We start from the raw sequence: 20287 nt of genomic DNA, 5'->3' as shown, positions 1-20287 counted from the left end.
AAGTAGAGAAGAGACCGTTGCTAAAGATGATGGGAATGAGTAGGTCAGGCTACTCATTCCTGCAGCATAAGGCCAAAAGTCTGACAGTTTTTTTTCTCCTTTGCTGCATGCACACAGATATATGCATGACGCACATATGCAGCAGAGACTTAAGGCAAGTTCTAAGTGATGCTTTACTAAAACATAAACATAACAGAGTGTTAACTACAGCTCTGAAAATTGGCTCAAAACACATAAAAGAATCAAGATTTTTAAAACAATCTAATTTCCCAAGTAGATATCTAAGAGAATATAGTGTAGCTTAAATGCTTGTAGAGGATGTAACGAATAGGTCAACCCCAGTGCATATTGACTGATCATTCCAGAAAGATCCTCTGGTGGAAAATTTTCTCATGTCATTGTTAGGTGGTAGCCCTGGTTTTCCTAGACTTATACCCAATGGAGCCACAATGAAAGGAAACTTTCCTGAGATGTAATTGGTAAAGACATCACTGCCATTCTCTTAAATTAAGTTTTAGATAATGTTCTTGGAAAAGAAAGCTTGTTTGTCCCAGGGTGTAAATTATAAAATACAGTTATCAAAGCAAATCTAAAAGCAGCTATATTCAAGAGTGGATTAGTGCAAGTAAAAGTTAAATTCTAGGAACCTGAGAAGACTCAGATTTCTTTTTTCTTTTTTTTTTTTCTTTTCATTTCATTTCTTTTTTTTTTTATAGGACAGGGTAAACAAACATTTTCCTTTGTCCATGACCCTGGCAGGAGTCTATAAGAACAACTAAACCCATGACTCCCATACATCTGCTTGCAAGATATATCCCTTATCTCTACCCTATTGCTTGCTTTCTCAAGTATAGGTTATATGATCATTCCAGGAAACACATTGCCCTAGCACAAGTAGTTCACGTTTCACCCAATCTCTCTGCAGAGTTGCTAACACAAATAAGGAAGATGGTATATGCCTTGGTATAGCATTTCCCCTTTATCTTAGTGCATATAAACCCAGGGAAACATCACAATTTCATGTATGACACTGTCAGTACTTGCAGGATGGAATATGTCTTGAAGTCCTGCCCTGTGTTGGACTCTGGGGAATGGGCAGAGTTGTAGCTTCTGAATAAAGTGAAAGATGGGGAGTATAAAGACATCTAATTCTAGGATGAATTGTGAAGTCATTGTTCCCTCTCAGAGTAGTTCTCCATGGATAAGGGTGAAGAGGATCTGCCCTTGTGGCCCTGGCTTTATGACTTCTCATGGTCTCTGCAGTGGACAAGGACAAGGGTAATGCAGCAATATTGCTGAAACCATGGTATAAAACGCTCTTAGCAAACTGCAAAGCAGATAGAACTGACCTCTTGCACTGCAGCTTTTATATTTATCACACAACATGAACAACAAAAAAAGCTACTCAGCTCTTCTGCTTTTTAATTGAGTTTTCAACAGGAATTTGAAGCTGCTTGAAAGCTGTTTGGGAGCATTGAAAAACATTTTATCAACTGATACTCTGTGCAGATATGAAATTATTATCTGTTGATGTACGTATGACAGGTGTTAATTTGTTTGGTTTGGTTGTTGGTTTTTTCGGTTTTGTTCTGGCAGGGTGAGCAAGGAGATCTGGGGGAAGCAGGTTACCCAGGAGATTCTGGTCTACCAGGCCCACAGGTAACTAAAAGAACTTTTGAGTTGTTTTTATATTAGCTATGGAGAAGATGAGTTGTCAGTCTTGATTTTTTGTTTTTCTTTTGGAATGCTTTGTTTACTTCAGCTAATGAATATTATGAGTAAGATTCTTCCTTGGCAAATGTTGTCTGTAACCCTGAGGAATTAAATGTGGCAAGTTTCTCTTTCAGTTTATGTGGGTGCAGCTTCTAGTGAAATGAAAAGAGGAAAGTGAATAGCAGAAATAAGTAATTTAACCAACACATCTCTAGCTTACAGGATATTATCAAGCAGATATCTTCAAAATTAATTCATTAGAAATCGCTAGCAATAAGTACATAAAATCTATTGCATTTTGAATGTACTGTACTTCCAGGGTGCATTAAAATGATGAAAATGATATACTAATTGACAAAACCAATGAGGAAAGCTTTGTGCTTGAAAAATTTGCTTGATAGAGTCATTTTGAAGAGAATTATGGTGATAGACTGCTTACAGTAGCTTCCAGTTTTAAGATGCTCTTAGATGCTCTAAAGATGCTCTTAAGATATAGGCATCTGGAGAAAGTGTGCCTAGTTGATAGTGGGTTACTTATGCTCCCTTGGTATCTCAGACACCGCAGTGGCTCTCTGAATATGGCTCTCAGGCAGTGACCATCCCACCTGCTTCACAGAGGCATAATCCTTACAACCAAACAACCAGAAGTTTCACCTGTGCATTAAGGCTTGTGAAACAGACACTTGGATTCTGGTCATTGCAGCAATCTAATCTTCACTGAAAGGCTATCAACATTGAACTGACTTTTTTTTCAATGGCTTTTTTACATCAGGGCCCAGGAGGACTAGAAGGGATCAGAGGACCTCCAGGACCACAAGGCATGCCAGGCCCTCTGGTTAGTTTTAAGTAATATATTCCTGCTGTACACGTTAGGGCTTTTCATTCTCAGTGTTGATGATATTCTTATAAAGAGTTTTGTAAAAACATATAGAAAGAAGAAACTGAGGATTTTTCAGTATAGTCCTTAAGGAAACTGATTTGCAGCCTCATATGATAAAATAACAGCCTTGAAAATAAGTTTAGGCGGGTGAATAGGAAGTGAACTTCAGTGTTACCAAGCTTTTGCATGATTGCAATGAAAAGCCTTAGCTCTAGATTCCACTCTCAGTTCTATAGTATCAGGACTAACAGCATGGCTTGCAGCATGTATAAATACAGATGTACAGTGGTGTAGTTGAGGGCAAAGTTAGACAGTGGTTAGTGGTTTCAATAAAGTATGGCCTGTGAGATTTAATGCTAGAGTATGATGAGGGTGTAACTTGAGCACTGCCTGCTGATCATCTCGCTTGTGTGATGCTGTTGATTTTGGGGGTTCTTATTCTGGAATTACACCAGTGTAACTCAGGACTGGAACATCCTACTCTGTCAGCCTTGGCCATCTGCTTCAGTCATGTAATGATGCTCATATTTACACACCCATTTGTGTGTGTGTGTGTATATATATTCATATTGTTTGTGCACATAGGCATGTATTCACTAGGTATCTATGTAGATAGAAAATAACATTCAAGTCATACTTAATAAAATTTTGAGAAATTTAGCACTTGTACAGAAAACAGGAAATAGCTGGAATAATAGCTTGACCAGTAACTCTTACTGTGGTCCTCAAAAGCCTGTTAATGTGCTAATATTTATACTGATTCTGTGATAATTTCAAATGGCAATGAATCCTTGAGTGCAATGAGCCCTTGATTTCTTCATTGTGCACCTTTTAACTGATACTTCTGATTACAGGCTAGTCTGGGGGCCCCCGGTTCACCTGGCTCTGTTGGGAAGTTAGGTGCAAGAGGAGCAAAGGTAAAGATTTTTAAGGTACCTAAGGTACCTAATTGCAGCAATCTAACAGTATCATTCATTCAAGAATCTGCCTGAAGAAGCATGAACTAACACTTGTGTTGTTCCTATGGAACATGTGAAGAACGTTAAGTTTTGTGGACATTTTTAGATTGCATAGGAAGGCAAGTGATGTGTTCAGGGTAGTCTTACAGGTGTCAGAGCTATACTAACAAGTTTTTAGTGTTGCCATGGCTGCTGTTCTAATTGCTGTTGTGGTCATGGTTCTCAATGGGGCCTGGCTTCTCACAAAATACAGTAGGGATAAGGCAGTGCTGGCCCTTGAGCTTGTTTTTTGATTCCTAGAGTCTGTCCAGTCCATTGAAAATATGTACCAGTTAATCATAGAATCATAGAATATCTCAAGTTGGAAGAGACCCATGAGAATCATTGAGTCCAACTCCCTGCTCCTCGCAGGACTACCTAAAGCTAAACCATGTGACTAAGAGCATCGTCCAGATGCTCCTTGAACTTTGACAGGCTTGGTGCTGTGACTGCTTCCCTGGGGAGCCTGTTCCAGTGACCGATCACCCTCTCAGTGAAGAACGTTTTCCTAATGTCCAGTCTGAACTTCTCAGTTCAGTGAAGCATAGCTGCTTATTTTTACCTTTTTGTTCTAAAGATTCCTAACAAGTCAAAGGAACCTTGACTGTTACAATGTCTATTATACAGGAATGAATATGTTGAGAAGAACTGAATCAACATGAAGTCAAACAGAAAGGCTTATACTAATAGGTGGTCCACATTATGGTTCACTTATAATAAATGTTGTCCCTTGCTTTCCTTTAATTAATATGCGTTGATATGGGAGACTTACTTCATTTAACAAAAAATAACTCATTTTAGGAGTTGTTGCATCTTTGAATCTAAAAGGCATAAATAATACCAGTTAGCTAGGCCTTTTAGTCTCTTTGAAGGGTTATTACGTTCAGTATATTATTACATTCAGTGACAGAGAGGTATCAGAAGGTCAAAGTGCTACTATGAAGAGTCACTGTGTGAAAACATACAGTGAAACAGTGACAAAAATTGGGAAGAGACATAGGAATTTAATCCATCATACATTCCGTTTTCTCAGTCTGGTTTTGTGCAGTTTAATATTGGAATTCTTGTTAGAAGAAAGTTCATTAAGAAAGTGAAACCAAAGAAGGAACTGAAGAAAAGAAAACTTGCAAGAGGACTAAGAACACAGTGCAGACAGCCTGCCTGAGAAATATCATCTGCTATTAAGAGATGCTTCAGGCTGGTAGAATTCCAGGCTATGTGCTGCTACCATTAATATAAATTTTTCCAGAAAACACTCTTTTCACTAGTAATTCTGTGTAACAATGGGAGTTTTATTGAACGAAGGCCTTTGGGGTTTAGCTGCATGAATGTTCAGCATATTCTGATTTGCCAAGTGCTTTCCAGTTCCACCGCAAGGAACCTTCCATGAAATATGGTCTGTAATGGAATGCTTTTGACCAGCATTGTCTATAAAATGTATAAGTACACTTCAGTCTAGCAGACAAGTTTACATTTCAGAAAGAAGTATTCTCCTGAATGAGCCAAACTAATGCCTTTTATGTTTCAATTGTAACAGGGTGAACCTGGTGACCCTGGAGAGAAGGGCCCAGTGGGACCAGCTGGACAGAGAGGCATGCCTGTGAGTCTTTCTGCCCTAATTCAGGGCCCCTGTAGTTTAATACCCATCCAACTGGATCAGTACAGTTTATTCCCTTCTATTTTCTCTGTTTGATACAATTAAAATTATTTCACATTTGGTTCTCAGTTTCATTATGGACACCAGATTCCTTGTGGGCTGGAGAGAATATCTTTCCCCTCAGGTTCTCTAGGAGAGAGAGAATATGCTAGAGGTAGGGCACACAGTGGGGAGCAACTGTGGCCTTAATCCTTGTTTTCTCTCTACAGATTTTGCTACCATTTGTTACTGTTTTTAGACAGTGTTGTGATAGCTTGCCCTGCTTCATCAGTCTTAACAGCCTGGGCACCTCATTGTAATGGGATGCTTTTATTCCGAAATGGAATTGCATGTAAATCTAATCCTCTATTAAAAGCTAACTCATGGTATATTCAACCTGTGTAGGGCATGGATGGCAGAGATGCCTATGGTCCTGAAGGAAGCAAAGGAGCAAAGGTGAGTGCTTAGAGTCAGGATGTCTCACAGTCTCCATTCTGCAGTGTCAAATCAAACATGACCATCCATATTCGATTCAAAAGAAATGTAAGACATGGCCACAGTGCATTTCTGAGGTTCAGTAAGAGGCTCAGGCTTCCCAAAACCATCCTTGTGAGAAATTCTTCAATGGGATGTTCTTTTGAGAACCAGTCTCTCTTACTCTTTCCCTTGATGCGTGTATATGGATACGGGGGATTGTACTTCTTGGAGTACACAGTACTTTCTCCCCTCTTCAGTCTGCTTGACTAGTCACTCTTGTTGGTAAGTACTGGTGGGCCAGCCACCTTGGACTCTTTTAATTTTTCTTCTTTCAGAGGAGGGATTCCTTGACTACCAAGGTGAGGGTGATACTCTCCAAACATCCTTGCTGTTTTAATGTGAAATAGTCTTCCTTATGCTCCTATGGTCAGCAATAAGATCTGAGGATTAACCTCTGGATTGCTACATATTTAGAAATTCTTATCATTCCCTTCACAGCCCTGAAAAAAATAGCGGTGAAATGCCTACTTCTCTAAAAACATACAAGAATCCAGCTAAAATAAAAAGTGTACAGAAAGGATGAGGTCAAAATCATGGCACTAGTGGGTCAGTCCATGAGCAAAGTGCTCAGGATGTTGGAAACAGCTGCAGTCCTCCTTTCAAAGAGTTTGTGTAGTGTTACAATACTAGTCCTTTCCCGTTTCTTGTGAAACAGAAGTGGTCCAGTCGATCTCACTGGAGGCCCATCTGTTTCACTCTCCCTTTTTGTGGGAGAAGCAGAGTGCTGCAGAAGCTGCAGAAAAGATATAAAAGGCTTCCCAGGATCCTCTCCAACTGATGAGGTCCTTTTTCTAAAATAGCTTTTTATTAAAATGGCTCTTGATGCTTCTTATTATCCAATCTCTTTTCTTACCTTCTTAGCCCCAACAATTTCCTTTGATGGGAGAGTTTCACAGGTTACACATACGTTATATGCAAGACTAACTCTTTTAATCTCTTGGAATCTCCCCCTTGTTCATTGCAGGGAACATCCTCCTTGTTACAAGAAATGAGGAAAAAAAGCTTCTGCTAAATCTTCTTGTCGTTATTCATTGTTTTAAAGGATTGACTTAAAGCTCTTCTTATACACTGATGTGTCTGCTCAAGGTTTGGCAGGGCCTGAATTAAAACAATTAATAAAAACAAACAAAAACCCAATTGACCCCAGAATAGTGATCCAGAAAGGGTTGGTTTCCCCTGATAGCTAAGAGAACAGCCTCTAGTGTAGGTTTTACTTAAGGCTGCTATTAATTATACAGGTTCACAGTCACATTACACTCTCTTGGGTGTACTTTGGGGCCTATGTGCATGTAATTTTCTGGAAGTTGTAGGATAGAGTCATATGATGTTTGACAAGCATGTCCACTTTCATGGGAGGGAACTCTTAAAACAAGGGCATATATAAGTAGTGTGAATTCTGATAGTTACTCTAATGTCAAGGAAAGATACACTTCAGTTCTGATTGGTCTTGTGAGAGTTCCCATATTTCTCATATACGAGCAAAGAACACACAGAAAACTGAAGTAACTGAAAACAATTAATAAAGTGACTTCTAATATGCCAACAAACTATTATGGTATCCCTGTTTAGTATGGAGGGTACAACATTTTGAAACTGCATTGAAACACTGAGTTCTGAATGTTATACTTTACTTACGATCCCTGAACGTGAATTCCACTGTATGTTACTAGGAGGCATAAATAGGTTTTGATAAAACACTTATTTGAGAAATGGAATACTCTTGAAAATTCAGAAACTATTGGAAATTTTTTAAATGCTCTTCCTTTAAATGAACAAGGTGTTAATCTAAAATGGTGTCATTTGAGACCAGAGTAGTAGCCACTGTTACTTGAATGGGCTGGAATGCTAAGAATAATTTTGAAATTGTTTTTGGTTTAAAGACATCAAACACTAAGCAGATCATGAAGTTCTAGATTCTTATGAAGTCTTTGTCCTTTCTTTTGGTAGGGAGAATCTGGATTCATAGGATATCCTGGTCCAGAGGTATGATTGAATGGGCATGTTTGCTTTCTTTATGTCTTGTTTTACATTATTCTTGTTTGGAAGTGGTTATCTGTCTTTCTGTCTGTCTTCTCCTTTCCTATAAAGTTCTGGATTTCATTAATTTTCAGGGAGAAGATGGAGACCCAGGCATTCCAGGAGCTGAAGGACCCAAAGGAGTTAGGGGTAGAAGAGTAAGAATGATAAATCTGTTAACTCTGTGAAGAGTTCTGTAAGTAAAGCCCTTATGTCTTAAGTGTTTCCTCACCAAAAATTTTTGAAATTGGTTCCCACTCTGATCTTTTATTGCCATATCCTGGGCAAGAGGTCTTGAGAGAATGCAGGTCTAAGTCTTTAGAGATGTTAGTTGCTAATAATTCTTAGGGGCAGTAATCTATCTTTATGTAAATGCAGGATCCAACTGACAATATAGTTACAGAGGTTTTTCTCTGCTGAAATTCTGCACCTGTGTGTGCAATTATAAAGAATAAAACTTGTATTTCTATTTTTAGGGTAATGCTGGCACACCAGGTTCCCTGGGAGATCCAGGGGACCAAGGGCCATCAGGACCTATGGTAATATATTTTTGTTTAAAAAAAAAAAAATCACTCTTAGATTGCTCTTAAACTTGCTATTAGATTAATGGAATACTTAGTAATGTTTCATGTGGTAAACTATGCTTAATCAGCCTGACAGTTGTATAGAGTTACATCTTGCCTGTGGATGTGTGTGCACAAGAGCACCTGCTGTTGGAAATGGATCTGCAACTATACAATGCAGGGCAGAATTTCTTCCACAGTATTTGGTGTTGTCTTTAGACTGGGTAAATATCTAATGAAAAAAGAAGAGAGTACTAAAATGTAGAACTGGATTGTTCTGCTGAAAGTTGATGTATTTTTTCATTTAAAAAGAAAAGCCATTTAAAATCAGCCGTGCAATTACAGGCACTTACTTAAAGCTTAAATTGACTGTAACCTGTTAATCCTTATATACAAGTAGATGTCTTGATATACTTTTCCAGTGTCTGTGATCTGCATTTTATACAACAAAAACTTTTATTCTCTATCTAAGCAGGGGAAAGGATCGTGGATTTCAGTAGGATTTAGGACTAACATTGTAGGCAGTTAGGAAAATCCCTGTATGTGTCTATCTTTATCTTGCAGCAGTTCTGCAAATCCGCTCCACAGGGACCAGAAACAATCCCTACTGTTAATTATTTTCTTTTTAAACTTTCTTAAGCTTACTCTTTTAGTTTAAATGTGGAGCTTTTTTTTTTTTTTTTTTTTTTTTTGTTCATTACACTGTGCTGGTCAATGAATATACCTGGCCCACTTTATTTTATGATGCTGGGCACAAGAATGGCCAAGAGTGCCAGCTGGAATGCATTGCCCTCCCTGCCGCTTGGCTGCTCGCATACGTTCGATAGACAGACCTTGTGTGGTGATGAGCCACATAGCTGTTGGCCTTGCCAATCCATGGTCCAAGAAGTCTTCAAAGAGATTTCAAGCTCAAGATCTCCTCTTCAGATGCAGAAGTGAGAGTGGAGCTTGGGAGGTATGGGCTTGGTGGGATTATTGTAGTAGCAGTGCATCAATGAAATGGGAAAGTGGGAACTCTGTGGGACGTGGAAGAGAGAGGGATGCAGGAAGAGGTGCAGGAAGTAGGCAGGGCCAGCCAAAACAGGCCTGTTTTACCCATCCTTCCTAACTTGGTGGCATGATTATCCGTATGGGTCAAGTCTGCACAGCTCAGTTGCCACCACTAAGGTGCTGCAAGTAGCATTCATTAGGGCTCAGGCAATTCACAGTTAACTCTTGCTGAACACTACCAAAGAGCAACTGGGACCTGCTGGGAAATATAAGATAAAAGCATGGAATGGCTGTGATGGTGCTAGCAGCAAGACAGCAGAGGAGATGAGGAAGGTAGCTCAGGCAGGAGATGAAAGAATGGAAGATTAATTGGAGGGGGAAGGAACAAATATGGAGATGGCGTTGTAAATTGGGGATGTAAGGAAGTACATGATTTTAGTAAACTGTGGTGTTATGGTAGAGAGAGGCTAAGGTAAAGGTTGTGGGATGTGGAGTTAAAATTTTTCTGGTGTATCTCACTGCAGCCCCCTGCGAGAAAGTGAAAATTTTCAGTAGTCTTGCTACACATCTGAATTGCACACACGATGAAAGCTGTCAAGCTGCCTTGAAAAAAAGTTATTTTCCCTGTATTTTATTCCTGTTATGAAGATTAAACAATACTTTTACTCTGAAAAAAGGTGCTTGGCATTTGCCCACAGCTCCCAAGGAGAAGGCTGCAGAGTAGCCAAAGCTAGCTAGACTGGTTGAGCAGTCATGATGTGTGTATGGTCTGCAGGATCGCTTGAGGTAGAACTGTGGGGATCGTACCCTGCAAGAGGAGAGGACAAGCCTATCATACATCAGAGGTTGAAAAGGATGTAAGGTGCAGATCACTGAACCACAGCACAGAAATTGCTGTTTAGAAAGGAAATCCAATTCTGAATTATACTGGTCCTCAAGGGCAACAAGTATTGAACATTTATACAACAATTAAGGAAAATGGACTGAGAAATAGGTCTGAGAAGTAGTCTGCAACTCTGGAACAGGTCCACAGAAATCCGTGCTGGGAACTGATGTCTCCTCATATTTCAAATTCACAAATGGTTGTCAGGGAAACACTGAATGCCTGCATTTTTCTTTGGGCTACAGAGTAATAGATGGAAATACGTTACCAGGGTTTGATTTTCTGGACCTGTGTTTAATTTGTTTCAGGGTGCCAAGGGACCAATGGGCACCATTTTAATGGAAGTAAGTAATCACCTTACAGCTAACTGCACACTGCATGGAATTAACAGTTTTAGTCCTCCATTTATAAGCACTGACCGCAATGAGCGCAATTAGCTGTTATAAAACAGTATCCTTTTCAAATACTTGTTGGAGTGCAGTGCATTCTTCTGTTCTGCAAATAATCAAAGAATGAGAAACAATTATGCATATGGATTAACGCCATGTCCAAACTTTTACAAACTGTTGGACCGTTAATATTCCTTTATCTGTTTCTTCATTCACATCAGTTTACACGCCAGCTCAGGTTTAGGGTTACTTTTCACCCTTTTGTAAAGGAAGGCATTTCCTCAGCAACAGCTATTTTCGCTGGGAATAGCAGGGCAGGATTTCTTCAGAATCCTAATCCCGTGTAAGATGAACACTTCTGAGTAAAGGCTTCATCTAACCCTTGCATGGACAACTACCTGCAGGCAATACTATTGCAGGTGTGTTCTATGTCCAGAGGTGGTCCTCTCCTCCTTCGTGGACCTCTCTCTTCCTATGTGAGTTGCTATTGAAATGCCCGTTCTCCTATGGAAATGCCATTGCCGGGTGATCTCCTAGATCAGATTATTACACAAAATAAAGAATGGATAAATGGTTGCTTAATACTCCAGAGCATGATTAAATGCCAACAGAGCATGTCTAAAAACCCCCTTAGTTTCTGCAGCAGGGGCAGAGCTCCTGTACTATTTGAAATAGAGAGGAACTGGAATGTGTGATTCTGGATTTGCTGTAGTGAGAGTTGGTTCAGGAGCTGGGATATGACCTTCAGCTCAAACCAATAGTTATGATTCCCAGTCTGGGATGGTCTGGGATTTGCCATTAATTGGTTTTTTGTTTTGCTCCTGCAGCCTTGTGAACTTGTGAATTTTACACGAAAAAACTGCCGTAAGTAGGGACCATCTTCTTTTACCTCTGGTTCCACCTAGTCACTCTTCTTAAATGGAATAGCCTCCATGGGAAACCCTGTAGACTGGTAGTTTGTATCTGGGTTCAGTTTGATGATGACTGGTAGTTGTTAACTGTAAGGGGTTTTCAGCAGGTGTATGAAACAGACTTACGCTTTTTGCCCATTTTTCCTATCTCTTAATTACAAAAACTGTAACGAATGTCTCTCTGCCTCATTTAAGATTAAATTAATTGTTTGGTATTGTGCCAGCCGCCTTTGGGGAATTCTCTGAGAGAAGACAATATTTATATATCACCTGTCCTCCAGATTTGGAGTGTTCATTCTCTCTCTGACTTGTGTGCTCAGCAGAACCCAGAACAATTTCTTTAATTCTCATCCAGTAAAATTGCACTATTTTGAGTATTTGATTGTGGAAGAGGAGTGTTGTCTCTCACTGACAGATTCTGTCAGTTGTCTGAGCTTTGGATCACGCTCTTTAGTGAAAGCAAGTGAATATGTCACTATTTTAATGAATATGAGTCCAAAATAATTTATTTGCTCTCCATCTCTTCATTCCAGCTTGCTCATCAGGTAAGCCCATCTGTCCGCTGCATGTCCATTCTTTTATAGACTTGAAGAAAAAACTAACAATGTTTGAGTTGTGGAAAGGTTCTCACACAGATTTTTTTATTTCGCTATACAGACACATGTCCAGTTTATCCAACTGAAGTGGTGTTTGCCTTCGATATGTCTGAAAATGTTACACCAGCTGCATTTGAAAGAATGAGGAACATTGTTATGTTATTGCTGAAGACCATTAAGATCAGTGAAAGCAATTGCCCAACAGGTGCTCGTGTCTCCGTCGTTTCTTTCAATACCAATACGCGCTATCTCATCCGATTCTCAGAATTCCAAAAAAGCAACTTGCTGCTACGAGCAGTCCAGAGAATACCGCTAGAGAGATCCACTGGAAAACGTAATATTGGGGCAGCCATGAGATTTGTTGCAAGAAATGTCTTCAAACGTGTTCGTCAGGGCATCCTCACAAGAAAAGTTGCCCTATTTTTTGCCAATGGTCCATCGCAGGATGATGTTGCCATCAGCACAGCTGTACTTGAGTTGAGCGCCTTGGATATCACTCCAGTGGTTATTGCCTTCAGTGAAGTGCCGAATGTCAGACGTGCCTTCTCAGTAAGTAGAAAGAGTATAGAAAATTGAGTCAGTCATCCATTTGCTTAGTATCTGCTAGTATTTGAGTAAAGCGTGCGCTCAAGCCAGTAAGTTCTACAGGAACTGTCCAATCCCTTATTAGAAAGGGGTACACTAAAGGTTACTATTTTAACAAAGAAACACTCATTCACTTGACCATAATGATCATCATCTGACCTCTTTCTGCACATGAATTATTTATGAGTTGTCCTTTTAGGCCAAATTACAGAGTTTCAATAACATTGTGTTAATTTCACTTGGTTACTTATGCCATTTCTCTTCTGAAGTTGGAACATGTACTAACCATTTAATTAACAAACTGTGGCCCTAGTTTCTAGAAAAAGTAGTAGTAGAAGGCTTCAAGTACACCAGTTTTTTTTTTTTTCAAAAGAAAATTAAATGAAGCAAAACCCCTTTTGATAGCTGCATTGCCATTAGTACAGGAGAAAATTAACAACTTTTATTTTAAAATATGACTTCATATAAAAAGATAGTAAACAAAAATAAGCAATCCATTTTACCAGATACCAAAGGAAAACAATTCTAAGTTTCTTTAAGGTTTCATACTATAGATTCCATGTTCTCTCTCTTTTCAATTTATTTTTGTATCATCTGTGCTCAGTTTTAACTTTTTCAAAATAAAATTCCTTCCAGCTGCTGTTTCTTCAAAATTATCCTTATAGAAGGAAACTACGTGTACTTACATGTGACAAAAAGTGCAAAACTTGGAGTCTAAGTTCTGATCTAGTAGCATCTAAATCAGCCCTTTAATCTTCGTATTATATTTATTCTCATGCAGCCTCATATCTGTTAGTCAATTCACATATTTGCCTGGCTGGATGTTAATTTAGCAGAATGAAAAAATTCTGCTGGCATATGAGAAGGAAGCTTATACTTTATTCACTGGGTTGCTCCACAGGATAAACAGGAGCAAGCATCAGTATTTTGTTTATGTAGTATAAGCACATTATGAAACCGAATGCATATGACAACATCTGGTATTTACAAAGGTGCCAACTTTCCATAAATCAGTTTTCAGAGTACAAAGGTTTAAAAAAGCTGTTTAGCAGGGGGAAAGGCAAAAAATTCACTGCACAGCTCTCCTTTTCTCCTTTATGGTTACAGTGGTGGGAAGGTAACCAACCTCACCACCACCACCCAAGAAAATACAACCTCCCTTTTTCTTTCAGATGGACTTCTGCCCTTGCAGTTGAGAGGTGGTTTAATCTTCATGATCCTACCAGCCTGTAGCCACAGATACTTACTGGCTTTGGTTAGTTTGTTTTAGGAGCCTCAGTTTGGAGATCACTTAAACAGTCATTGCCAATTCTAATTCCTTTGAAGAGGCCTATCTATAACATCCTTTACAGACATTAATCAGAAGTTAATTGTGTTGTGTGTGTGTTGTGTATAACACACACAAAGCTTAAGTTTAATGCAAAGAAGTAATTATTTCTTTCCTCACTATTCTAGCTTATCCATACATATGGTTCATTTCCTGCAATATTATGATATTTTCCAGCCATTTTTATTTATCTTAGTCTACAAAGAAATGTTTTTGCCCTTGAATCACATTTGGATGGGGTTGGGTGGTCAGTGAAATTGTAGGATGTTGTTGGAGCTTCTTCAGGGTTCCTCAAGCATTTCTGTGGTCAAATCTTCTACTGGGGAAGATTGTCTTTCTTCAGCTGATCACAGGCAACACATAGGTTGTTTTAATGCTAGAATTTTCTCTCTCAAGAAAACATCTTCACTGTGGAGGATTTCTCTTTGCCCCAGAAAGAGCTGAGAAAGGAGATCCTGCCCTTTTCTCTGTAGCACCCTACTAAGAAAAGAAAAAAAAGTGATAGCCCTTCACTGGCCAAAAAAAAAAAAAAAAAGTCTTAGTATCTTTTAGCTGTGCTTTACCTATCTTTTTAATGTTACTTTTGTGTCTGCTTTAAAACATAGATTGATGATACTAGAAGATTTCAATTATTTGTTTGGGAAAGACAACAAGATGAAAGTTTGGAGAGCATCACATATTGTACACTTTGCTTCGGTAAGACATTTTACAAATTCCAGCTGTTGTATTGGTCTTTTTACGCTTTCAATAACAAATCCTATGGATTTTATTTTGCAATGTGGTGCTGGGGAATTTTTATGGTACCCCTTAAACATGTTTGTGCTTAAATGTAAAAAAAAAATAAAAAAAATTCATGAACAATGCATTGGGCAGAGTCCTACTGCCGTAAATGGTTCTACAAGGAGTCTGCAAAGATGTTTCAAGAGCTGATTCCTTATATATACTTGCACCAGTACCAATCCCATGAGTGGTTGCATGGGGCAACTCAGCCCAGCTCTGCTGCCCAAAGGTGGCCCCTAAGTGCTCGCATTCCAGGATGGCTACAAGACAATGCTGTGGCTGTTTCTTGTCATCACCAAGAGAAACTTCACTCCCTTACAGGGAGTTGTTCTGTCTCTGGCATTCCTGCTTCCAGCCAGTTTAACCTCTTCTGCAATTGGGCTTTCTTGCCCTCCATGCCAGATCATTCCTTGGTTACAGATTACCACTGCTGAGAAGTTACAATTTTAATTTCCCCTTCAATGGATAGTAAGAATTAGAATCTCAAAACCACAAAAGCTGTTTAATTAGTTGCTGTCTCAGCAATGTGAAGTGAATTTATTGTGCTTGGCATTTCCTTTTTAACAGAAATGCACTTAAAATAGCATTATGATTCTGGGAAACCAGGCTCATTTACTGTAAATTCTACATTGTGAGGGGGAAAGAAGCTACTAAATGATAATATTTCGTAATGCTGAACAATGGTCTGAGATGAAAAATAGAGTTTGTTACAGTGTCCTTTACAATGTTTAGATTTCAACAGAAGAAAATTTCTCAAGGGAACTCTTATCTGTTAAGTTTTAACTTATGAACTGTTTTTGCTCTCATGCCTGAATAATTTCCCATGGTATCTCAAAACCTTGTTCAGCAAGACTGATCTGTTGTTCCTTACTAGAACAACAAGATTTCAAGTTGCCAAATTGATTTTTTTTTTTTAAATCAAAGTTTAAGAAAAATAAAATAGATGAATGAGACTGTGAATTTTTTTTTTTAAACTATTGCTTTTCTTGTATTGCTAAATAGTTTGCTGCCTATTGGCTCTTCTTCTCTAGATAAATGCAAACCAAGTACCAACTGTGAGGTGCCCTTTTCTCCCCCTGTTCTGATGGACATGGATATTACTTACATCATGGACAGCTCTCGCAGCATCAGCAGTGAAGAGTTTCAGAGAGCCAAAGACTTTGTGAGCAACATGCTGGATCAGTTTGTCATTTCCTCACAGCCAAACGAATCGTATGGAGGCATCAGAGTGGCACTGGTGCAGCAGGCTCCCAGGGGCTTCCTGCCTGACAGAAACCAGACCCCTGTGGCCTTGGAGTTCGATCTAGTCACATACAGCAGTAAAGATTTGATGAAGAAGCATATCCAAGAGTCTGTTCACCAGCTGGAAGGGCCATCAGCCATTGCTTCTGCCCTACAGTGGACAGTTGAAAATGTATTCTTTAAAGCCCCCAGACAAAGAAAACACAGGGTCATATTTGCAATAGTTGGAAGCAAAACAAGCACGTGGGACAGAGAGAAGCTGAGAGAGATTTCACTTGGAGCCAAGTGCCAAGGATTCACCTTGTTCACTCTTGCGCTTGGCAATGATGTGAGTGACACTCAGCTGATGGAGCTGTCAAGCTCCCCCACAGACCAGCACTTACTGACATTGGGCAGGGTTTCAACGTCTGAGATAGTATATGCTCAGAGGTTTAGCCGGGCATTTCTAAATCTTCTGCAACGTAAGTAGCATGCAATGGCGTTTGCTTAAGTTATGGAAAGAAAGAGAAATGCTATGTAGAAAGAGGTAGTCAGTGTATATGCGCTATCACTCAGTTTCTAGTCATAATTTAGCAAGCCAATCTTTCATCTTTAGTTTGCCGCAGATGCTGGACACCAATGGAAGTGCCAGTAATGACAGAACAGCATTATATTCTAATGGTGCCTTAGGCCAAAGTCTCAAGTAGTGTTTTTCCCTTAAGTTTGTATTTAATGTGTGGCTTTGTTGACTCCACTTTCACTAAAGAAAGACCATTCTTCAGCTAAGAGAACACAGTTATGTTCCTGATTTAGGCCTACATTTCTCCTCTGACCATTGGCCGGTCCAGATTTACTGAGCTGCTTATGCCTATTTAGGCTTTGGGGCAGATACAAGTTTAAACATTTAGCAGAATTGGCATTAGCCTCTCTTTACTGCAGTTATTCCTCCTCTGTAGAGCAGAGAAAGAACTTAACTTTTCAAGATACATTCATGCAGATTAGCAGGTCTTAGGTGCTTTGAGATACAAACAAGAGAATACCAAGAAGGAAATTGTCACTGATTTAAAATCCTTATCAGAAACGTGTACTTAGAGATGTCAGAGTTTCTATAGAAGGGTAAATAGTGTATTACAGATCAAGACAAAAGTATAAAAGGTTGGTTCAGGAGTCATTCTCATATAGCTGATCTCTAACATAATTTTAATTTTCCTGGACATAGTGCCAGTCACTCTGGATACGGTGTGTTACTTACTGAAAGATGCAAACTCCGGTTCACAACAACAACAAAAAAGTAGTGCTTTTTATTAAACATACTGGGGTTTGGAGGACTTTGAAATTCACCCGTGGTATCTGTGCTTTCCCCACAGAAGAAATGAACAGTTATCCTTCACCTGAACTTCAAGAAGAGTGTGAAAACTTAGATCAGGGAGACACACAACAGCAAGCGTCTATGATTGAAAGGTTTGGAATTGCCTATTAAACTTTTTGAGTGTGTATCTCTGAACATACGATTTCTCCCTTTGGGTTAGTAGTTATATTCAAAGTAGCTTTAATAGAACAGGATCAGGATCAAAAATTTTTTTCATGGTATTCAGAAGGAATGAACCAGATGCATTTTTCAAGGCCATACTGGTGCTTAAATACTTACTTTTTTTTTTTTTTTTTTCTCTCCTTGGAAGGATGCCTTTTCCTGGAACTGATGAAACTGGTTATGGTCGTGGTTTAGAAGACATTGAAAGAACTGGAAGTAGAGTCCTGGAGAATATTAAAGAGACCACCACAGAACCTGTGTACACAATGCGAGAAATGAGATACGATTATGAGGAGAATGAGTATTTCACAGAGGAAGATGCTGAAGGAGAAAAGCCACAAGAGTATGGAGAAGCTCAGGAGAAGAACGAGGAAAACGTAGAGGCAACAGTAGAAACTAGAGCTGCCTATAGTGATTATGGTATGATTTTAGAATATGAAAATCTTTTTTAATTCAGTAAAAAGACTCTAAATTGTGAAGGGCTCAGTTGAGTATTTACGCAGTATGAAGCATTTCCATTAATTACATTTTCTAAAGCATTTTGTCACTGTATGTTTGTATTCAGTCCAAATCTATACAGTAAGAGTTTGTAATTAAAGGCTGAACTGCAGGTGTCATTATGACTTTAGCTTTGATTTGTAACTTTTTGTAATAATATAATACAAAGTTATAATCCCCTTTACTAAAACAGCTGGTCATTTTAAATCCCCAAGTTGCGCTATAATTACTGAGTTACTCCTGCTGCTAACTTAGCTTAATATGGAGGAACTAAATATGTCTCTGCTACAGTCTGTTCCTGTAGGAAGAACAGGATGCCTCAGCAGAGGTATCCTATCAAAATATATATTCTTCATGTTTCTTACTTTGCTTCCTAATTATGCATTTTTCTTTGCAGATTCACCATTTGATACAATAGGTATGAGAAGCTGATTGTGAGATAATTTGTCACCAACATTCTTTTAACACTATTGAGTGTTTTTATTGTTTAGAGTACAATTGGAGAGAATTTCTGTGAAAAAAATGCAATAGTGTCTGCATAGCTGTGGGTGTGGTAGCTCGTTGCTACAGCTGCCATCCCTTTGTTTTTCATCCCTCTTGACTCAAAAATGATTCTGGGAATATCTGGTAGCCCCATCCCTGATGAGAGAGGACCAATGCTTTTGCAAAACTGTGTTAATATTGGATCTTTAATTAAGAGCTAATGTATCTCTGGGAATGCCATACATCCACGGTGCATGACAGACTTGCTCAACACAGATGGAATTGGTCCCATCGCCTAACTGCATGTGTACAATCTTGAATCAGTGCTCCCATTAACGAGTTCATGAACTCTGTGGTAACACAGAAAATTTAGTAGCATGAAGATATGTTACCGTTTATACTTTACAAATGAAATATTTCCTGTGAGGAAGTAGTCAGGGTCATTGCACTGATGTGAGCAGTGACCTAAGCCCTTGCAGGAGACGTATGAACTGCCATTCCCAATCCTGAGTTGTAATTAGTGACCCAGCAGTTTACTTCTAAAAACATGTAACAGAGTTCCAGCACTTGCCTTTTGAGAGATGTACTTTGTACTGATCTATTACTTGAGATTATTGTTTTTCAGTTGATTAGGAGAGGGTTATGTCATTTTAAATCTTCAGGTTGGGTAGTTTTATCAGTATTTTGCTTTACTTCTCAGTGCTTTGCCTTCGATGTCATACAGATACCAAAGTCTAGAGCTGCTCTTCTGACTTCATTTGAGTAACTCTGAATTTACACTGGTGAAAGCTGATTAGATCTGTACTTCCTGAATACCAGACTGCTACAAAGTACGCTACTCTCACCTACTTTTGGGCTAATTTATGCAATTTCAATCTATATTACTCTGGGATTTGGCTAAGAGACTATCATGGATAATTTAACCATCTATGTATGTTAATTTATGAAATTTTATTGATGGATACCAGTATAACAAGTTGGAATAAAGGAGGAGGACATTCTGAAAAGCTTTATTTATCTAGTCCCTATAGTCCAGGAGTAATCATTTTACAATAATTGTAGTAAAAAACCCCTATGTTAGAAGACTAAAGACCTTTTAGCATTCCTTCTGTTTATGCCACTGAAAATCTAGTTGTTTCAGACATTCTTTCTGGTTAAATCAATCATAGGAAGAGGGGCTTCAGACCACGCTGGCACTGTGGGTTTGTGGATGAACACTTAGTGAATCTTTGTAAGACCTTGAACACCGGCTACCTCTTTCATCTGCCAGTTTGCACTGAACATTACTTTTCCCTGAAATTGCAATGCTGAGAAGCGTGGATCTTTCTTTCATTAAATCTGTCTCTTATTTCCCTTTTCCAGATGCATGTGACCTTGTTCAAGACAGTGGAGAATGTCAGAATTATGTTCTGAAGTGGTACTACGACAAAGAGCAGAAAATGTGTGGTCAGTTCTGGTACGGGGGCTGTGGAGGCAATAAAAATAGATTTGAAACGCAAGAAGAATGTGAATTCTTGTGTATAGAGTCTTCCTAGTGCAGAGACACTTAAATTTAATTCTTCAGTTACACTATCAGGGTGATGGGGAAAAGGGATCGAAAGAGAAAGTTTTACATAGCCACTCAGCTCCCACGTTTCAGTTGAAAGAAATACTTGATTGTGAAGTTATTATCTAGTAGCTTAATAGTGAAAATAAAATTAAAACTATTTCTCAGTTGATCTGATATGTTGAGTACTGAGAAACTTCTGTT

The 20287-nt window shown here is 38.9% G+C and overlaps 1 protein-coding gene across 1 annotated transcript in view; it reads left to right on the top strand.

Annotated features, from left to right (window-relative positions):
* LOC127012683 (collagen alpha-4(VI) chain-like) overlaps positions 1-20072 on the top strand; it is a 47214-nt gene extending 27142 nt beyond the window's left edge. Inside the window, 17 exon segments of the mRNA XM_050890914.1 lie at positions 1597-1659; positions 2486-2548; positions 3448-3510; positions 5129-5191; positions 5633-5683; positions 7712-7747; positions 7876-7938; positions 8257-8319; positions 10525-10560; positions 11433-11469; positions 12050-12061; positions 12174-12661; positions 14630-14720; positions 15836-16507; positions 17393-17486; positions 17705-17976; positions 19900-20072. Coding sequence (XP_050746871.1) covers positions 1597-1659; positions 2486-2548; positions 3448-3510; positions 5129-5191; positions 5633-5683; positions 7712-7747; positions 7876-7938; positions 8257-8319; positions 10525-10560; positions 11433-11469; positions 12050-12061; positions 12174-12661; positions 14630-14720; positions 15836-16507; positions 17393-17486; positions 17705-17976; positions 19900-20072 — 2340 coding nt within the window.
* The last annotated feature ends 215 nt before the right edge of the window (positions 20073-20287 follow it).

This window comes from Gymnogyps californianus, chromosome 2, assembly GCF_018139145.2.
Source record: "Gymnogyps californianus isolate 813 chromosome 2, ASM1813914v2, whole genome shotgun sequence".
NCBI lineage: Eukaryota > Metazoa > Chordata > Aves > Accipitriformes > Cathartidae > Gymnogyps > Gymnogyps californianus.
This window is presented reverse-complemented; position numbering and strand designations above follow the sequence as displayed.